General features: G+C 41.0%; 1 protein-coding gene and 1 non-coding gene across 30 annotated transcripts in view; both read left to right on the top strand.

Moving 5' to 3' along the window:
• Positions 1 to 16,655, top strand: part of PUM1 (pumilio RNA binding family member 1) — a 119,412-nt gene that overhangs the window by 57,201 nt on the left and 45,556 nt on the right. For 12 of the 29 annotated variants that reach the window (XM_008168915.4, XM_042845526.2, XM_008168917.4 and 9 more), the window contains 3 exons: positions 672 to 942; positions 10,433 to 10,526; positions 11,829 to 11,945. In XM_008168915.4, the coding sequence (XP_008167137.1) occupies positions 672 to 942; positions 10,433 to 10,526; positions 11,829 to 11,945 (482 nt within the window). The remainder of the gene's footprint in view (positions 1 to 671; positions 943 to 10,432; positions 10,527 to 11,828; positions 11,946 to 16,655) is intronic. The other 17 variants (XM_008168918.4, XM_008168919.4, XM_065576879.1 and 14 more) reach the window with 2 other exon arrangements.
• LOC112059617 (small nucleolar RNA SNORD103/SNORD85) lies at positions 10,778 to 10,867 on the top strand. Its single transcript, XR_002888920.1, has one exon. It is a non-coding gene; the product is annotated as a small nucleolar RNA SNORD103/SNORD85 (small nucleolar RNA).

The raw sequence follows: 16,655 nt of genomic DNA on the forward strand, positions 1-16,655 counted from the left end.
CATGTGCTCCAGACCCCTAATCATTTTTGTTGCCCTCCGCTGGACTCTTTCCAATTTTTCCACATCCTTCTTGTAGTGTGGGGCCCAAAACTGGACACAGTGTTCCAGATGAGACCTCACCAATGTCGAATAAAAATATGATTAACATGTACTAAGATACTTGAGTATCAATGGTTCTATATAAAATTATTTAAATACAACCATGCTAATTTCAGTTCTGTTTGAAATGCATGCTGTTTGCCAAATGCAAAAATGACAGCATTGTTAAAAGGAAGGGTAAGCATCTAGGAAAGCATCCGAAACATTGGAGAATGTTTTTTATTTTTTTAATGGCTTAATTCATTGCAGTCAGATGTCTTCATCTGTACAGACCTTTAGATAAAATAAATATTAATATGACCTCATAGTGAAAGCAATCTGTAGGAGAGAAACCGTTTCAGAAGAAATATGTTGGTAGCATACTTGGATTGTATGCTTAACTTGGCCACATCTAGCTGTTTCTTTCTAGAGCATTTGAGTTGAACAGTATCTGCCAGTAATTCCGGTTGGCACCAGGGTTGGCTGTTAGTGATGCTAAACGATATGACGTTAACATTGCCAATAAGATGTTGCCAGTTTATCTTTTTGAGCAGATACATTTTAGTGACATTTAACTTTTTCTTTTTGTGTAGCCGTACACCTGGGAACTGCCAGAACTCTGCTAACGAAGTGGATCTCCTGGGTCCAAACCAGAACGGATCCGAGGGTTTAGCCCAGCTGACTAGCACTAATGGTGCCAAGCCTGTGGAGGATTTCTCCAACATGGAATCCCAGAGTGTTCCCCTGGACCCCATGGAACATGTTGGCATGGAGCCTCTTCAGTTTGATTACTCGGGCACTCAAGTACCTGTGGACTCAGGAGCTGCAACTGTGGGACTCTTTGACTACAATTCTCAACAACAGGTAAACTATTCACACAGATATTGTACCTCTTTCCTTCCCCAACCCTTCCAGTAGTGGCATCTAACTCACTGGTTTGAGTTGCCCCAGAGGTACCATGTTACTTCGTTACTTGATTGGAGGCGCTGGCTCACTTAGCCTAACAGAAACATTGTTCAATAATGAGAGAGGTGATCTGTACAGGACTCTGCTAAAGTGAGCCAGGTGCAGGGGACTTATCTGATCAGTGGCAAACAGAAAATGGCAAAATAACACGCCTAAGTAGCATTAAGCACATTTAATAGCAGTAGTTCTAAAGCTGCATTGAGTTAAAATAGAAACCTACATGTTTGTTTTATTAGAGAAGGAAACAAGCTGCTGCTAAATTATTGTGGCTTCATACAACTGACATTTGAAAAAGCTGCTTTCAACTAACAGACCAACAAAGGCAAAGAAACTGACTGAAGTCTTTGGGTACATTTGTGCCTAGATGTTGCAACACTGGTTGGGGACCTCTGCAATACCAAATCACTCTAGGGTAATTGAAGAAAAGTGTGTCAGCATGAACTACGTTGCTTTTGCTGGATCATGGATTAAGACAAAACGAGATCAGGATTCAGTATAATTTTTGGGGATCTCCCCCATAACTTTTTTTTCCTCAGCCCGAAAGGGTTCGTTCACCTTCCCTCCTACCCAGGCAGCCCAGTCTGGTGCTTCCTGGACAGACTAGTCCTTGATCTACATTCTGGCCCCTTTTGAACGCTAGGCCTAGATTCAGGGATCCACTCTAAAGCTGCTCTTGTTCGTGCAACAATCGTAAACTTTTGTTTCTTTTCTTTTGTTGGTATTAAAGCCCTCAAAAAAAAGAAGTTACAGCTTAAAACAAAACAGTTGTCATGGCTGGCTGAAGAGCATGTGTTTAGTCGTCCATTCATAAAGCATGTGTTGGTATGCCTAGTAGACAGTGAAAGGTTGTACTTCTTGGTAGCCCATAATGTGATCTTGGTATTTGAAGTTTCTTTATACAAGATGTTTTTAGGGTTCACAAGTACAAATTGGTATTAGTAAAACATATATTTAGTTTATAATTTAATAACTTGAAAATGTCCAAACCAATTTTATTTTTTAAATGTTGTATTAATCTCTCGGGTAAAAGCTTTGATGCAAAGGATCACCTCAGAAAACATTTTTATAATGAAACTGACACACTTGAAAACCAGTGTTTGTAGTGGAAATATTCACACAGTCCTAACTGTGGGCCTGGAGCTTATTAAGATTAATTGTTTTTTAAGGTATGGTTATGGTCAGAAAGGTTACTGCAGAAATTTGACATCTGCTTAATTAGTGTTATACTCTCCTTCAATGTCTTGCATATAAAATCAAGTCAAATCAAGTTTTATTTTTCTGCAATCCTGCAAGCTCTGTTATGTGAAAATCAGGTATCTGTTTCTGTTTTGTACCTAACCACTGACCATAAAATTCTGGAAGCAGAGCCTCACTGGAGAGCTTGTTCTGCATGAAGCAAATGATAGTAGTTTTCTTTTCTGTGGCTAGATTAGATCTGCATAGATGGCAGTAAGATATATATATTTTTTAATGTAAACTAAGTAGATAACACCTACTTGAAGCAGCGTTGCCAGTACAGAGAGCCTTTTTCCGAACGTTTGCACTTCAATTATTTCACTGCTGAACTCTTTACCTCTCTTGCCATCACACCTTGACACACACACTACAGTTCTATACTGCCTTTTTAAACTACTTGGATATCACCGGAACATGAGGATGCACAAGCAAGCTAGACAACAGGTAGTATATATCCATTGAACATATCTGGTGCACTCAGCTACTCAGATCAAGGTAATGATATTGTGAATAACCCGATCAGAAACTCTCTGATGGGAACTAGTACTTTGATAGTTCAACCTTATTTTTGTGTTTTGATAGCAGCCTCATCTGTTTACTTACACCTGTAGTAACCTTATATTCTACTATTTGAAAACATCCACTATATTAATGTAGGGCTTTCATTATTGTGGCTCTTAACTCCGAATTGTAACTTTCCACTTCTTAACATATGTCAGTATAAAATGCAATACCCTTGGCTCAGAAGAACCGAGGAGGATTTACTTAGTGTCTCCAGCAGCTAGTGTTTCCAGGGGTCTGTTCAAAAATAGTTTCTGGTGCTATTGTTTGCCAATTACACATTGTACTTTGGAGTAGAATATATTTCTAAGTAAAATTGGAAGCTATACCAAATGGCGCTTATGATTGTGTTGTGACTTGTAGTAAAATCTGGCTTACATTTAACTGTTTCCTGAAGGAAATATATCTTGATCAACAGGACCTCATTTGCAGAGCACCTTTTATAGGGCATCGGAAAAAATGCCATATACTTTGAAGGGATTACAAATCAGTGCGGCTAAAAGCAATATTAAGAAGGGAAAGTCTTAACTGTGCATAATCTGATTAGAAATGTCAGATGTTTATTTTGCAAAAGAAACTGGATTACACAAATCTGAACTTTATAACATTGACATAATATAAGCTTCTGATGCCCCAGTTTTTTGCAAGTTTTTCTCCTATGACCTCTTGACAAGGTGTTATATGACACTAGCTTTATGTGTAGGTGAAACTCTGAGAGTTTTAGGATTTAAAACAGTATCTCAGACATATCAACAAACTTTGTTCAGACATGTCTTCGTCATGAGCTGTATCCTAGTATATGAATGTGACTTATATTAGGCTAAAATGTTATGTGCTTAAATATTTTTGTAGCTGAAGTACTATTTCTTAGATTCTCACTATTTTAATTGAAAAGGTAAAAATGAATCTTTTGTGGAAGGGGAAGGATACCCAAATGAATATCCGTGTCAGAGCGCAGTAGATCAAGAGTATAAAAGTACAGTTTAATTTAGGGTCAAGACTTGGTTATAATAAGCTTTTTGTTTGGGTTTTTCTCTTTGATCTTCTGTACCAATCCAGGTGTTTGGAGGTTCCTCACTGCCAACAGATGGAGACAATGCATTGAGACTTTATTAATATCTTCTGAATATATGGGGTTTGCTGGCTCTCAGAGCTCAGTTGTTTTTGTCTCAGCAGATGGAGTATCAGCTGGCTAAGAGAGACCTTAATAAAGCAGAGAATAGAGCAGGTCTTGGACGCCTACAGGAATTTCTAGTCACACCACAGCATACAGCAGCCTCTGCAGCACTTCGTGGGGGACCACAAACTGCAGTTAGGATAGAAACATCCTTCCTCAAGATATCCACAGTGAGTGGAGTGAAGAGCCTGTGACCTATGCAGAACAGGGCGGATTCTCTCCTCCAAAGACTGTTCGTATTGCCTTCCCCAGGGACTGCTAAAGAGCCTTAATCTGCTTTCTTTAGGCGTGTCTCCTGGTGTCCCAACTGCTCCAAGGCCTCAAGCCCATCACCCCCATCCCTTCCAGAGTCTGCAATTGGACTCTCTTAGGTAGCCGTTGCCATCTCTGCCTCCCCTAGTTGGACCCCTCTTGTAGGAACATTGCTTCTAGATCTGAAGCCCAGAGTGATGTTTGCTGCTGCTCCTGTCTTTCCTACTCTTGCTTCCATAAACACTCACACATAGTGACAATAGAAATTATGTATCTATAGCTACCTGAAAATGTCTTCTCTCTGATTAATAAGATCCATAGAGCCAGTACCATGCATATTTCCACCTGCTTGCAGTGCAGTGGCAGGATCTGAAGACCCTGCCTTCTGAAGTTTCCTCCAATTGAGAACTTCCACAGCCAGGATAATTCAGATCTACATTCTTAAATTACAGACTGTATTAAATGAAATTTGAGGAAAAAAACAACAGTCTCTCCAGAGAATGGTAAAGTCTGCATAATGACAACCAACCCCAAATCCTTATTTCCATCTCTATTCGGGATCATCAGTTTGTCTCCTGGGTGGGCTGGATCTGTGGACTTTATTATCCAACGAAAGGACATTTTCAGGTAAGCATGGATAAATTTTCCTTTTCTTTGCACTGAGGTCCACAGATCTATTAAAATGGGATTTTCATAGCAGCGTGCCTCTGGGTGAAAAGCATAATCATTCTTTAAATATAGACATCCAAAACCAGATACTTTATAAATAACCTATCTCCTCCATCTTTCCCTGTGCACTAAGGCATGTAGAAGACTTCTGCCAAAAAGAAAGGAAATGGCATAGCTAAGATTGGATGACCAGTAAGCAGAACTTGGTGAACTTAAATAGTGATAGCCACGTGGCTCCCTCTGTATCCTATCCCTACCTTCCAGCGTATCTACCGCTCCTCCCAGTTTAGTGTCATTTGCAAACTTGCTGAGAGTGCGGTCCACGCCATCCTCCAGATCATTAATGAAGATATTAAACAAAACCGGCCCCAGGACCGACCCTGGGGGCACTCTGCTTGAAACCGGCTGCCAACTAGACATGGAGCCATTGATCACTACCCGTGCTAGGGTCATCAGACCTGAGAGCGTAGCCTCTTCTGTCAGAAAGAATGTCTTTTGTATTGTCCTGGGGAGCAGTGGAAAAGGTGTGAATACATATATTAGGGACCTTGCCCAGCTTTGTAAGAGATTATTCAGCTCACCTCCTTCGTCCTGACACAGAGGCTGAAGGGCTCTTAATTTGCTGTTTCCAGATGAAAAGAGCTCAGTCACCAGCCCACCAAATTGACTTATGATGAGAGAGAGATTTCTGGGTGTAGGAGCTGCTATTCATCTCCCCCTAGGTGGGCAGTGTACAGAGAGATAGGGCACTTCTCGGCATGCAGGAGAGGAGAATCTCTCTAGTAGGGCTGATTGTGTTCTTCCCAGTTCTTATGAAAACCGCGTCAACTTCATTGACTGTTGCAAGCCGGACAGATCTGTGATCCATGGGAGGAGCCATGCTCTGTGTTCTAGAGAGTGGGTGCTGTGCGTTCTCCCTCTGGAACCCATTCTCTGCACTGAATCAGAAACCTTCCTTGAAATAAAGTTTGGAATCTTCCTCCACAAGCTCTGCAACAGACAAGCTATGAACCTGTCTGCAGCTGTGGGGGATGGAAAATAGCTGTAAGGAAATTCAGGAGGCAGCACATTGCCCTGCTCCCAGTGACTGATGGGTCAGATTCTGTCCCCAAGCTGCAAGCTGGCTGGAGTGCTCATTGTAACTGATCTGCGGGCCTTAGCACGAAGATTATACATCGTTATAAATTACTTTATTTCAGATGAAGCAAACAGCCAACCAAAGTCACATCTCCACTTGAGAGCTGTGTGTGTGTGTGACTCATTGCCAAGCTAAAAGCAAGTTTGAGAACAGCATGACTGATGTGCTGTGCAAACAGGGAGAGGGCAAGGAATACATTGTTCCTTTCCTGCCATCCTTGTAAACACCCACCCAAACGCCTTCCACCAGACACTAGCTCCACCTTCCCTCACAGGGCAAGAGTTGAGAATCTGTAGAGTTAGCCAGCTGTTCTCTGAGACTTCAGCTGCATTTCAGTCCAAGCCCTGCTAGTCTGTATGTTTGTGAAAAATGTTTTTTAAGGTATTTGAAGAGGAGGTCACTGACTACAATGATGGCCTTTCAAAAGGAAGCTCGTTGTAGTTAAAGCTGTAGAGAACAGACAAAAACTTTGGCCCTCTGCAGCGTACAACATATATGTGGCAGTTTCTGTCTCCGTTACACAAGGCACATTTTTAAGAAGCCAGATCATATTCCCTGGTAAAACAGCTGCAGTTCATCTGGAAAGAATGCTTTAAGTGCACTTCCTTTGGTCAAGAGAGAGGACGTAGGTACCTGGACCCTGCTACCTACCTCCTTTAAGCAGTAATGAAGCTACACTTATCAGGCATCCCTGGACTTCATAGGAGGAAGGCAGCTCCATTCCTTTCATGCATGGGAACACGCAACATCAGATCAATGCCTATTAGGCATCATGATCCATAGTTAGAGTTCAGTTTCAAAACTTTCAGCAGTCTTGTTCCGTCTAATTGTACCAACCAAAGTCAATTAGTTTCAAGCTGTATGCATCACCTTGAAGCTATTTCAGTATGAATAATTATCCCAGTAGCTGTCACTCTCTTCTATATGGATGACTTTAGGTCAAATTACAATGGACAGCAAGGACAGCCATTTCCAGATTGTGCTGGTTTCGGGAACCAGATGCCTAAATATTGAGTCGAGAGAAGTATGCAAACCTCGATGTAAATGTTAATACATCTGGGAGCCCAGCTAAGCACCAAGCAATAATGTTCTTAACTGGGAGACAGACAACACAAAGTATAACAGCAAATCTTTTCCATGTTGTCATCAGCTGAACTGGGCTCAGTCTTCTCCAGATGTAAGAGCAGTCAGCTTGCTCTTCTCTGCTTTCCCCATGCGTTCAAAAATAGCTCGGTGAGATGCAGTTTGAGAATGTGCCTGCTGTCACATAGGTAAACTGACGAGGAGAAAGGATGTGGCCAAGGCAAACTAGCTGCTGATTGTACGAACCAAAAAAACACCCATCTAACATATCTGTTGTTCACCTAGCCAGAATGCAATACAGTGGACTGGCTAAACTGATCCCAAATATGTAAAGTAGAGTGGAAAATTGAGAGCGCTTTGGGTGAATTTGTTGTAGTGAAGGGGACCACAAGTAGATGTGATGACTACAGGAAGGTAGCGACACAAGGTATGTGGGGTAATACCTTTTTATTGGACCAACTTTGTGTTTGGTGAAAGAGACAACAGAATGGTAGACAGCAAGATCATGGATGTAAGTTCTAGAGGTAAATACGCCCAGCACGCTGTCATACATTTTTCCACATTGGTCAATAAGGAGGGTGCTGCAAAGAGTTGGCAGATCCTTGGGAACCCTCATTCCCCCACACCTCTCTCAATTTCAGATTAATCAAGATGTCCTTGCAGCCTTGACCTCATGCTTGTCAACACAAATATGATCCACCTGCTAACTAAAGATGACTTATTGGCACAAAGACCCTATTTGATATGAAGATCCAGATCTCTTTAGGCTTAGGTCATCACAGTTGAGAAGATGCGTCTTGGAAGAAAGGGCTTTTGAGTAAAGGTTATCACAGGCATATGTTCCACATCCACCTATGATTATAGGATCTGGAGAACATCGTGTGATTGATTGAACCATGGATTTGATGTGCTTCTCCATAGCCAGCATCCTGGAGTTCCTTCGGAATGGTCTAGCCTTAGGAATGAGCGCCAGCATCTTACAGGTGCATTCAGGAGACACGGATGTACTTTACACTGAGATGTAGCTAGATTTTAGTATAGTGGTTGACAAAAGCCAAAACTTGTATTGAGATGACTTCTTCCTTTTTGGATCTAAAATATTGTACAAAATTTACATCCTGTTCCTTAGTTTGGACCTATAGAAGGAGGAGGAGGCAGAAGAAGAATATCCCGTAGGCTATTGCTCTCTTATTCATATTTGCCATCTACTGAGCAAGGAGGAGAAGAGTTGAAAGCCCTGCTCTGTGAAGAACTATACCTGATTTTTCTATCAAGAAAGTCCATTCTTTAAACAGTTCTGTGTTTCATGCTGAAGGTAACTACATCCTGCCTAAATCAGGCTGAATTATTATTGTCCATCTACCCAGTCTTAACATTTTATAAAGAAGCTAGGCCTCTCTATCTGAGGCCTGGTCTACACTCAAAAGGTAGATTGACCCAGCTACGTTGCTCAGGGGTGTGAAAAATCCACATGCCTGAGTGGTGTAGTTATGCCGACCTAATCCCCAACATAGACAGATCTAGGTCTAGAAGAACTCTTCTGTTGACGTGGCTACCGCCTTTCAGGAAGGTGGATTACCTACGCTGACGGGCGAACCCCTCCCATCAGCATGGGTAGTGTCTATACCAGGGGTTCCCAAACTTGGTTCATGGCTTGTTCAGGGTAAGCCCCTGGCGGGCTGCAGGACGCTTTGTTTACCTGAGCATCCGCAGGTACGGCCGCTTGCAGCTCCCAGTGGCTGCGGTTTGCTGTTCCCGCCAATGGGCGCTGCGGGAAGCGGTGGCTCAGCCAGCACCACTTCCTGCAGCTCCAATTGGTCGGGAACAGCGAACCGCGGCCATTGGGAGCTGCGAGCGGCCGTACCTACGAAGGCTCAGGTAAACAAAGCGTTTCGCAGCCCACCAGGGGCTTACCCTGAACAAGCTGCAAACCATGTTTGGGAACCCCTGGTCTATACTGAAGCGCTGCAGTGGTGCAGCTGCAATGTTTCAAGTGTATACATGCCCTCAGTCCTACAAGGATGGAAGGGGGCAGAAAACAACAGCATAGCATCCAGATCCATTCTTTTCAAGTGGATAAAGCTTCTAGTCAGGAAAGCTTGCCTCAGTGCAACAAAGGCAGCTCCCTCTGTTTTCACAGTATATTTCGCTAGGAAGTTAGGTGGAAGCATCTCTACTAGAGTTATTCAAGGCAGCTACCTGGCGTGTGTGTTCTCTCCAGTGTTTATATTTGCAAGCTGATGTTCAGGCATCAGCCAATGTGTTGTGCCACAAGTGCTGCAGGCAGCCAAGAGGCATTAGTCTGTCCCCTCTATATGGCACTGCACTCCTTTGGCAGACCCCAAGAATTTGGACTGGCACTGGAAGCTGGAGAGAAACTTTTTTTCCTTAATTTTTCTTCAAGACTTTCTATGCCAGCCCTTATCCCTCCCTTCAAGATTGGTGCTCTCTTCAACATTTCCAGTGTTTTTGCAAATAGCGAGTTTGCAGTGTCTCAAGGGGTTCGATTTTTATATTACACTTAAATAATCCTGTGAACTGCTTTCAAAGATTCAGCTGAGCTGTGAGAGCTGGCAACCCTTATGCAGGGGATGATATCACCAGAACGTCCCAGTGTCTGCTTTCTGTCTACTGTCAGGGAAGAACTATGTGCACCAAGTGTCTGGACTGATTTAGAAGATCTTAGAGAGAAAATGAACAGGTAAGGAAAGATTTCCCTCTCATGTTATATTAGGGTTCTTTAGCTTCTCAGCATGGACCACGTTTTTACAGAGATTCTCGTGAGTATTTGCCATCCCGTTCCCAGTCCTGCAGCCCATCTCCACTGCCGTTTGTAGTCTCATAACATCTCTGTGGCAACAGAAATTGACTGCATGGGAAAGTAATAAAGTATTTAGTATATTTAATACAGTATTAGAGCTGGAAACAGCCTGGTGAGCTGCTAGCTTGCTGTGACCCATGGGCCACAGTTACGAAGTTTGTCTGAGTCTCTTTAAAGAGTAGTTGATGAGTGAAGCTTTCAGGGAACGCAGAGGTAGAAAACCCTCACAATAGGTTAATAATACTGGAATGAAAATATTTTGAGATGGTTTGTGGTAGATTAAAAGAGATCTTCGGAGGAGTTTTAAATTCATAAACATGTTTCCATATCATGAAGAGTGTCCATACTCTTATGATAGTAAATCTGTTGTCAGGATTGCTTCAGAAGGGAATCTGAGAATACTTTTCTAGTACATGAATAAAGAACCAAAACTGTTCTTTTGTTCCTTCAGTTATTTCAAAGACCAAATGCACTTGCTGTTCAGCAGCTGACGGCAGCACAGCAGCAGCAATATGCATTGGCAGCTGCCCATCAGCCGCACATAGGTAAGTCCTTCATTTAACGCCCTACCTGTATTAGATTTCTGGAGGTGGCTGTTGTTCCTTGCTAACGGGTGTCTTCAAAATAGTCTGTGGCAGTGAAAAAAGGTTATTAGGCGTTAGAGGGGTTTTAAAAATACGGTCCCAGTTATGGATAATTGACGCATAGATTTCAGAAGCAGACCATGTTTGAAGATTACCTTGCAAAATTCTGGTAACATCTTGCTATACTTTTAAAAAGCTTTCAAATATTCCTCTCTACCGGTGATGACACTTGCCTTGCCCTCACTGAGAATGCTCTTCAGTAATGAGAGTGTTTTCGAAGTATTCATTTACTCTGAGCCAGACATGAATTGGGGTAACACTGGGACAGTGAAATGAGGAAAAATGCACATTTTAGTACAGACCGCAGAAACTCGCGTCCATATTTTATGTATTACAATGGTTTAGTTTTGAATAACTCCCCCGCAGAATGGAATTTCAGGCTATTCTGGGTGAGACTTAGAAGTTTATTTAAACGTGTTGCCATTCATAGTATTAAAAAAATACTGACTTGGGGAAAACTGTACATAATCGTGTTTATAGAGAAACAGGTGAACCGCTCACAAGGGCTCACTCATTAATGGTGGGAGTAAAAATTTCCCAGCATCAAAGAGTTTAACTGTAAGTTTTCCTAACTGAATTGAACTTAGTTTTAAAGTGCTAGAAAGAATTATGAAGACGCTGTTTCTCGTGTACCATGTACATTGCCCTCCACATTTGTTCCCTTTTGGTGTAGACCCGTGTCATCCTCTCCCCTAATTTAGTAGATTTAACAAAATGTTTATGAAAGTGCTTTTATATCTCTAAAGTGCTTTGAGCTCCAATGATAAAAAGGCTCAATTGAACTTTAAGGGAAAACTTATTTTATGGGTATGTATTAATACCCACCAGTATAAATTAATTGGTAGTTGCTCTTTATTTTCCCATTGGTTTTTTTTTTTCTAGTTGACTAGTTTCCCAGCTCTTTAAGGGATGTTACATCTTTGGAGTCAAATTCCATATACATATGCACGGGTAACATTGCTACAAATTTCCCATTTGATTGTTTCAGTAAGACTCCTGGGTACTTACTGTGTGCTGTCTACAAAGAACTACATGTGAAAATGTATAATTTGTCTTCTCAAAGTAGCTGCCAACTTTTCTTATTCTTAAATCATAGCTGCACAAGCCTGTTTATCCCGTTCAGTTACAGCCAGGATGAATAGCCAACACATGTAGGTATTCTGGTAGGGCTGCAGTTCTAGTTAAGTTTGTTTTTACTGACAGGTATGTTTTCAGCAGGTTTAGCTCCCGCTGCCTTTGTCCCCAATCCATACATCATCAGTGCTGCTCCACCAGGAACAGATCCCTATGCAGCAGGACTTGCAGCAGCTGCAACTTTAGGTGAGGAACTTAGAGTTTTTGTGCATTAGATGAAATTTTCTGTGCCTAAAATGTTGTACCTGTCGCTGTCAGAACAGACTTCATGTAATCTGTTAGCACGTTTTGAGCTCTACTGAAAAAATAAGTGGATGTCAGTGTGGTATAGAAGGGTATTATAAAACTTAAAGTAGAATTTTGTTTTGAAAGCCTTGTCCCTATAGATTAATACCTAAATTAGAGGATCAAAACAGGTAACACTCAGTATGGATTCTGTTTTACAGTTAAGGTTAAGAACAAAAATCCTGAAAGAGAGGTGACATTTCATTTATACACTTATAGTGACAAATGTGTGATTGGTGTTGAGTTATGCACATTCTTTTTTATTTGATACCTGAAAGCCAAATACTTTTGACGCCTGTGTTACAGGGTATAGAGTAAAGTTTTCCTGCCAAGAAAGTGTTAAGTAAAATTTTGTTACTGTTGTTAATTTGAGATTTGCTGTGATGAATTTGGTAAATTATGCTTTTTTCTTCACTGGAGGATCCCTTCTGAACTTTATGCTTTCCAGTCCCTTAATTACCTTGTTCCAGGCCTTATATGTCAAAAGATCTCTCACTTGTGCAGAGGCTTTTACTCTGAATATAAAGTGCTCTAGTTGGCAGTTCTAATGTGGGTCATTCTTGCCTTCATACTGGACCTCTTTCTCCCAATCTTGTCTAGTCTCTGAATCCTTTTCCAACTTCAGGAGCCAAAATTGCTGTGTCTTGAAACGGTAGCTCCAGTAAACAATTAGGAAGCGTGAAAAACACGTTGCATATTAAATTTTTATTCCAAAAGTCATGAGGTTCTGGCCCAAGTAGTGAGAGTCCCACGGGTTCTTCCAAAACCAGATTAGTTCTGTACAACCAAATTTAATTCTTTCACTGAGCCATCTGGAAGGAGGAAGTCCAATAGGTTCTAAATAAAATCTCCAGAGTTAGATATGGACATTACTCAATGAAGGTTGCACAACCTCATCACATTTCATTCTTATGCCGTCTGTATACCTAAATAACATGCCCCCCCCTCCAAGATAAAGTTAAAACAAAGCTAGATTATATTTACTATAACCAAGTTTTACAGTATTCTGGTTTGAGCAAGTAAGTTTGACATGTGACTCTTTGTAATATTTATCAGCTGTTACATAACTGTTTATTAGCTTTTAAGCTTTGGGGCCAACCTAAAGTCAAGCTATGATGAAATGGGATTACAAGTATGACCATATCATATGGTGTTTTTGGTAGATTATATAAAACAGTATGTGAAGAATCAAGGTTATAAAGAGTCCTTTCAGGATGATGATGCCTTTTAAAACAAAAAAAAACCCCCAAAAAAGTCATTTTGAAGAGATAACTGTTAGGTGTGGTCGGGGCATAATAAAAATGAAAGATGAGGTGTTAGGGTAAAGCCAATTGTTGGCACACAGGTAAGGCTGAGATGAAATGGAAGAAAGCCAAGAAGTAGAGCCCTATGGAAGCTGCATCAACGAGAACACGGACGGAATTGCGGAATCAAAACCGTAACACTGAATCCAGCTGTGTGTGTGTTTAAAAAAAAAAAAAAAAAAAATAGTCCAGCGCAATACAAAAAAAGGATGTCTCCCTGCTGTGGCCCAGAGCCGAAGGAGCTCTGTTTGCCCCCGCCGTGGCCCCGGGGCCTGAGAAACTGTGTGGGCCTCCGCTCACTCGAGGTGGGATCCAGGGATGGGATTTGCTATAACCCAAGAGTTGCTATTGTGAAGGGCATATATAACGAGGGTGTACTGTATATTAGTTTTTGACTGTTGCTTAGAGACATGGCCTGCTACTATTAGTGCAGTTTCCCCCCTCCACATGGTTCAGGACACAATTTAAACATGTCTAAAAAGCATTCTTCAACTGGAGAATGCTCATCCAAAAAGCAAAGAAACCATGCGTTGACACCAAAGTTCAGAGCTAGTCAGTTGCCTAATGATATCTATGAATCAGGCGGTATGATGTTCTGCAAATGCTGTCAACATACAATAGACTGGACCCGAAAAGATACCTGCAACGATCATCTAATATCAAAACCGTATCTGAAGAATCATGCCACATATGCTGAGTATCATCAAGGTTCTTGCTGTCCACAGAGAACAATTGCAGGCAGTATGAAATCTGCAGATGCCAGATGGGAGTTTGTTGTGGTCTTTGCTGAGGCTGTCATCTCAGTGGAAAAAAGAAGAAGTTTCGACCTTTCCTCTTAAACCACTGCAGTCAAGGTGGGAAGCATTGCCTGAAAATAAAGCAGCACTTCGGCAGATTCTGCCTTGTGTTTATCAGGAGCACATGTGGCAGTGCTGGCCTAAATCCAGGGGGAAAAGATTCCAGTGTCGACAAGACAACAGATATTGGAGACTGCAGTGTGCTACGTATGATCATATGTACGTTTATTTTTCTTTTACTATCATGACAGATCCTTAAGTAGATGCTTTTTTTTATAATGTATGCATTGGCCTTTAGGGAAACATTTGTTATCCTTAGAAAATACTAACCACTTCTACAATTTAAAGTACAAATAATTTAAGAAAATGAGTTTAAGATGCTGTAACCCCTTAAAATAGCCGTAACCCCACCCCCCAAAAAAGCACCAGATTGGGATTTTGGAGCTATTCTATAAAATGCTTGGTAATAATTTTATCAAGCATTTTCTATTTAATATGCATTAGGAAATTGAATCGTGTATTGCAGGGCAGCTGTAATATTCTGCTTGTATAATATTTTAAAAAATCTTTAACATTAAATGATACAATAGTGACTATGAAGCTGGATTTTTTTTTTTCCATTACAGAATTTTGAGTTTGTTTAGTGAAATCCTCCAGTAAAAAAACCAAGTAGGAAAATTGATATCAGAATATATATATTTGTAGGTGTTGCAGATTAGTACTGTTTGACGATGTCATCTTCACGGAGAGCTGCAACCACTCCACGTTCTCACGATCTCTTCTGGAGTCTAGGACTAGGAACCAGCTCCGTCTCAGTGATGTTTGGGCAGCTGTAACAGACAGTGCTGCATACTGCATCAAAGCATACAAAGAAGCGCTGAAATGAGTCATGACCCAACAGTGTACATGTGACATATCTGTCATATAATCAATCCGATAGGTGAGACATAACGGCATTTTCACTTCTTTAGCAATGTCGCATCTTTCGTGACTTGGATGAAATCTGCTGCCTTCAAAAAGCAAGCCAGAAAGCAAAGATGGGTTGCTTTTCTTAAGTCCAAAGAAGATGTGCACACCATGAAGGTCCCTCCTGAAGCAGTACACACAAGATGGAATAGCTGGTTTCAGGCAGTAAAATATCACGCAGAGCACACTGATCTCCACTGGGACTTTTTTGAAAAAGAGAAGTCATCAGCACAGGCTGAGACAAACCTTTTGACGTTACTTAGCAGTCAGGTGAAATCAGACTTGCTGAAACTTAAGACAGCTTTCATATCTGAAGCTTGCCCCAAAATAACAACGGCCCTGACCATCTGTCAGCATCTGACCACCACTCTACGGCTGTCTCAGCTTTCAGTATTCTGGAGACCCGGGATCTTGATTTCCGGAACAGCCAAAACTTGTGGGTTCGGTGAAGAAACTGACAGACTTGTGGATGACTTCTCCATAAGTAAGGACAGAGAGATCCTGGACAATCTACATGAAGCCTGTCAGCTTGCTTTTACCAAATTCTCCGAACACAGGGATGTCCATCCACCAAAAGACATGTTGCGACTGATCTGTGTGTTTGATTCCAGGCAGACTCCAGCCATGCAACAAAACATCGATCAGTACAGCAAGCTACCACCTCTCACCAGAACTGTATGAACAATGGCTGGTCTTTCTACACAGCACTCAGAATGAGCCCATCCCAGATCCACTGGATCTTTGCATTACTGGAAGGTTATGAAGTAACAGAGGTTGCCCTATCTTACATCATCTTCCCTGTCAGCTCTGTAGACACACAGAGAGAAGCTTCAGTAAATATAAAAATCTACTTACAGACAAGAGGAAAACACTAAAAGGCTAACATAATGTACACGATGGAGATGTCTGCCAGAGATGGGAAAAATAATGACATTTAATTAAGTTTGTCAGTTTGTAATGCTACTCAGCAATAAACTGTTGATTTGATAGTGTGAAATTATTTAATCAAATTTAAATTAATTTAAGCATTCCTTCAGAATATAGGAAGCTTGAAAATACTGAGTTTAATTTAAAACGGCAACAATGACTACTGCAAAGATGAATTGTTTAGTGCATTATTTTTTAATTATTCAAATCTAAATTCAGTTAAATTGACACTATAAGAGACTCTTCTGTGGACTTCTTGTGTTACTGTTCAGCAATGTCAGTTTGGTCATATTACTAGGTTCTACTTTAAAAAGTGATTTGAAAGGCATTACTTTCACTGTACCTGCAGGATGTTTCGTTTAAGTTGTAGGATTTTTTTTTCTGTAAAATCTGTTTTTCCCATTGCAATCCAATTCTGAACATTTTTATGCATTTATAGTAAGGCTACTTAATTGTTACTGTATCAAAACATTTTGATTAAAAAATCCATAAAGATGGAATTAATTTTTAAAAAATGAATCAGAAAACAATAAATCTGAAAATTCATAATAATAAAACAGAGTTCATAGGGCCCTATACAAGGATGTTTTGTAATAGTCTAGGAGTCAGTGAACTAC

Source organism: Chrysemys picta, chromosome 23, assembly GCF_011386835.1.
Source record: "Chrysemys picta bellii isolate R12L10 chromosome 23, ASM1138683v2, whole genome shotgun sequence".
Taxonomy (NCBI): domain Eukaryota; kingdom Metazoa; phylum Chordata; order Testudines; family Emydidae; genus Chrysemys; species Chrysemys picta.